A 5,165-nucleotide genomic window follows, 5' to 3' on the forward strand; every position below is an offset into this window, starting at 1 on the left:
CTCTCTCTCTATATATATATATATACATATATATATATATATATATATATATATATATTCGATATTCGGTACCAAATGATATTAATATCTTGTAACAAACTCAATCCCGAATACCGAAATGTTAAAATTTTACTCCCAAATACCATACCAAATACCGAATATATTACCAAGGTCCAAGAGATTTTTGGGATGACTAATACTCTCTCTCTATATATATATATATATATTCGATATTCGGTACCAAATGGTATTAATATCTTGTAACAAACTCAATCCCGAATACCGAAATATTAAAATTTTACTCCCAAATACTATACCAAATATCGAATATATTACCAAGGTCCAAGAGATTTTTGGGATGACTAATTCTCTCTCTCTCTATATATATATATATATTCGATATTCAGTAAATACCGAATACCAAATGGTATTAATATCTTGTATCAAACCCAATCCCAAATACTGAAATGTTAAAATTTTACTCCCAAATATCATATCAAATACCGAATTACCGAATACCAATTATCAAATTTTTTGGTTCAATTTGGTAATTCGATTTTTAGTATATTATGCCCAGCCCTATCAATAGCTGCCTAACTGGGTTCTATTAATTTGGGGAACCATGAAAAAATTATTTGCTCATTGTGTTTACCAAATTTCAATAAATATATGACATAGTACTTTCTTTGCTCCAATTTATGTGGTGAAAAGTGAAGTTAGAATTTGAAATTTATAGATTCTAACTTCAATACTTTTACAACGTTTCTAAACTAAATAATTTGTCCATATTTAATAAATATATTAAGATAAATATATAATTTAGACTAAACTCCATCCATGATATATATTATTTGAATCGACACGAAATTTAATAAAGTAACAAATGCTTCTAAAATTTATTCTTAAACACATCATGATATTTGTGTTACTATAACTCTATTTAGTTGTTTGAAACTTGTTATTTTAAATCTATTATAACATTTATAGGCTATAAAGGCTTCTCATAAATGAAAAAAAAAACCGAAAAAGTGTAAAGTTATCTGTTTTCAAAATTAAAACATTTAAGTTTCTAAAAAGCATAAAAATAAGGAAACATAACACAAACTTATAAGTTATCATATTTACAAAGTAACCACAAAAATCTCAACTAATTATATATCTTCATTGAATGTATCGGGAGCTAATTATACATCTCGATGGATCCAAAATCGAAAAAAATGTATCGGGAGCTAATTATGTATCTTTACAAACGAAAAAATGTATCTTCGTTGGATGTATCAGAACCTACTTATGCATCTCGACACATCCAAAATCGGAAATTTCAGTAATTATGCAAAATTTCGAAATTTTCTGTAATTAAATTTCAAACTGTCGGGATTTATGTTGTTTGCCCAAAAAATAAACGAAAATATATATGAAGGTCAAACATGTCTTGAAATTAAAAAAAAAATAAAGTCATTGCGCGAATGACCGGATAAATTTACTGTTTACTTTTTCTTGCCGATATACATAGATTATACACTCATTCGATACAAATAAAAAGACTATAACATAACAATTTCTCCTTTCTTTTCAGCTTGATCTTCCTCCCAAATTATTCTATTATCTTCATCTGATCCATAAGCCCAAGCACATAAAATAAAGTACAAAAAATTCCCAATACTTAATAAACAAAGTACCCAATAATAATAATCATAATGACCTATGTTTAAATTATTTGACACCCAACTCACTTTCCCTTTTCTACTTGAAGCATGATCAACAATTTCCACAATTAAACTTCCAACCAAATTTCCAAATCCCATTCCAAGTGAAAACAATGCCACACCAATACTAGCCATGCTCTTAGGGAATTGAGAATAATAAAACTCGATTTGTCCGATCGCGTTGAACGCCTCGGCTAGTCCTGTCAGACAGTGCTGAGGGACTAGCCAGGTCGCGGACATGTCCACCTGGGATAGTGGATGGTCTGCGAGCCCCTGTTTAAGGGCTCGCGAACGCCTCTCTCTTTCCACCAGCGCGGCCACGGCCTGGGCCGCGCATGAAAGCAACAACCCTAATCCCATGCGCTGTTTGAAGCTGAGACCTCGTGGTTTCCTCGTGACCCTGGAGATCCAGGGCACGAGGACCCGGTCGTAGAGGGCTAGCCATAGTGTCAATGTGATTACACCAAATGCACTATATGAACTTGCTGGGATTTGGAAATTGTGACCTTTTATCAAATGTCTGTCCATTGTATTTGCTTGTAACACTGGAAATGCATGTTGACTTAGGGTTACTGCTATCATAATGCCTGTAGACCAAATTGGAAGTACTTTGAGCAATGATTTGAATTCTTCAACTTGTTGAATTGTACATAAATTCCATGGATTTGTGTCCAAATCTTTCTCTGGATTTCTAATGATACATGCCTTGTTTAGAAACCTATGGATGAAAAAGAAAAATAAAAGAGTTTAAGTTTTACGTACTGACGTTGATACAAAATAATTTACAACAACAATATATCCAGTAAGTTATCACAAGTATGGTCTGGGGAGGGTAGGCTAGGCTGTTTTCATATGAGACCCTCGACCCAAGATCAACAAATTCAAGTACAATCAAACTTAAATATTTTAAATTGTAAATATTATTGTGACATGTAATACTTTTATGTAGTTTTAAAATATATTAAATTTATTATTAAAAAAAATTAAGATTCCATGTCTAAAATCACTGTTAAAGTTAAACCGTTTTGACTCTCAAAATTCGAATGATGCCACAGAAAATGAGATATAGAAATAATAATATATGCTGTATATAGCCGATCAAATTCTATCGATAATACTAAAAATATTTACACGTCAGCATATATAACTCAACAACTATAACAACAACATATCCAACATATTATCACAAAATAGTGTCTCAAGAGGATAGAGTGTGTACTAGTCCGTACCACTAGACCCTCTCAGGATAAAAACAATATAGAAATATAATTTACGAACGTCAGCATATATAATTTAACAACAATAACAATAACAACAACAACATACCCAACATAATCTCACAAAATAGTGTCTCTGAGAGGATAGAGTGTGTACTAGTCCGTACCACTAGACCCTTTCAAGATAAAAGCAATATAGAAAAAAATATATAATTTACGAACGTCAGCATATATAACTCAACAACAATAACAATAACAACAACAACATATCCAGCATATTCTCACAAAGTGAAGGTTTGGAGAGGATAGAGTGTACCAGCCCGTACAACTAGACCCTCCCAAGATAAAAACAATATAGAAAAAAAGAAACATAATTTACGAACGTCAGTATATATAACTTAACAACAATAATAATAACAACAACAACATGCGTAGTATATTCTCACAAAGTGTCGTCTCGAGAGGATAGAGTGTGTACTACTCCGTACCACTAGATCCTCTCAAGATAAAAACAATATAGAAAAAACATATAATTTACGAACGCCAGCATATATAACTTAACAACAATAACAATAACAACATCAACATACCCGATATATTCTCACAAACTGACGTCTAAAGAGGGTAGAGCGTACCATTTCGTACTACTACCTCGAAGATGAGGTAGATAGATCCTCGACTCAAGATAAAAACAAAATAGAAAAATAATATAATTTACGAACGTCGGTATATATAACTCAAATCCAGATAAAATACCTTAGTTTATGTGTTGGAAAAGTAATTGTTGAACCCTTATCATGATGATACCATCCATTAGAATCCACAGGAGGCAAAGCAAGATGTTTATTTTTCCATGCCACAACAATAACTTGAACAAAATTAGTAAACAAACTTTTATTTGCTTTTATTTTAATAAATATTGCAGAACCCAATAGAAAAAATATTGTTGCCAAAAACATTAGTCCTGTTGGAACAGCAAAACCAATTACCCAACCAAATTGTGTCTGAATATACACTATCACAGTCACTGAAATCAACACTGATACCCCAACTGTTGCATAATACCTAAAAAAAAAAAAATTAAAAAATATATAATAATAATAATAATAATATTCGCGGTAAATAATAGAAATAAAAAACGAATGTTAATATTCAATATTTGGTCCTTCAGTTATTGATAAATTGTGATTTTGAGTCGGCTAAAGGAAAAACAGTTCAAATGAAAGTAGCCTAGAGAAAGAAGTAACGAAAGTGAAAGTATAACAAAATATTCTAATAAACAGTAGTTACATTAAAATAATACGATAATTGAAGTACAAGAAATTAAAGAACTGATAGTAACAGAAATTGAAGAACAACAAAATTATTTCTATATATTCGTATTGTATTGTGTAGGGCTGCTTATCGGTTGGATAATTATATTTAGCGGTTCGGCTTATTGGTTATCGGTTTTTAAATATACTAATCCGCTAGCCACCCAATAAGATAACGGTTGATTCGGTATCGGATTAATAATTAACGGACGGTTATCGGATGGTGTAACAGATAAATTTAAGAGACATGAAATATCGAATGATTATTGGTAGTTCCTCTGTTTCTTCACTAACTAAGTTACTTGTACACTATGATTGATCTATTTATCAATCTTTTAGGCTTCTTGAGTTTTGTTCGTGTAGTTATTTAATAGATTAAAACATCGAATCAAATAAGTTTTTCTTCTAGACCTAAAATGTATGTTGAAACATTTTTAATTATTAGATTGACAGAAAAAATTAAAACTTTAATATTATTTGAATTTTTATGTTTTACATCAAACTTTGTGAAGGACACATTTGGGTTGTTTCATTTTTATTGCGGTCCTTTGTGTTGTCAAGAATAATTTATGTTTTGGTTTAAGAATTAATTTCAGATGACGAAGAAGAGAAGCGGGTAAACAGGAAAGAGTACAAGCTAGCGAGGAAGGAGGCGAAGTCAGCGGTCACGGCAGCTAAGACGGCCGCTTTTGAGAGCCTGTATGCAGGGTTACAGGGGAAAGGAGGGGAGAAAAAGTTGTTTAGACTCGCTAAGGCTAGGGAGAGGAAGGGTCGCGACCTCGATCAGGTGAGGTGCATTAAGGGGGAGGACGGTAGAGTGTTGGTGGAGGACGGCCACATAAAGAAGAGATGGCAGTTGTACTTTCATAGGCTCTTGAATGACGAGGGGGACAGAGCTATTGTGTTAGGGGAACTGGAGCACTCAGAGG

The 5,165-nt window shown here is 32.3% G+C and overlaps 1 protein-coding gene across 1 annotated transcript; it reads right to left on the reverse strand.

Annotated features, from left to right (window-relative positions):
- Nucleotides 1–1,733: 1,733 nt before the first annotated feature.
- On the reverse strand, nt 1,734–3,988 carry LOC107841862 (protein NRT1/ PTR FAMILY 1.2; the record flags this gene model as incomplete). The annotated part of the gene is given in 2 exon segments (XM_047405264.1): nt 1,734–2,424; nt 3,680–3,988. Coding segments are annotated over 2 exon segments (1,000 nt in total), but the record flags the coding sequence as incomplete, so codon positions are not given.
- Nucleotides 3,989–5,165: the final 1,177 nt, after the last annotated feature.

Source organism: Capsicum annuum, unplaced genomic scaffold, assembly GCF_002878395.1.
Source record: "Capsicum annuum cultivar UCD-10X-F1 unplaced genomic scaffold, UCD10Xv1.1 ctg76772, whole genome shotgun sequence".
In the NCBI taxonomy this organism is placed as follows: Eukaryota; Viridiplantae; Streptophyta; class Magnoliopsida; order Solanales; family Solanaceae; genus Capsicum; species Capsicum annuum.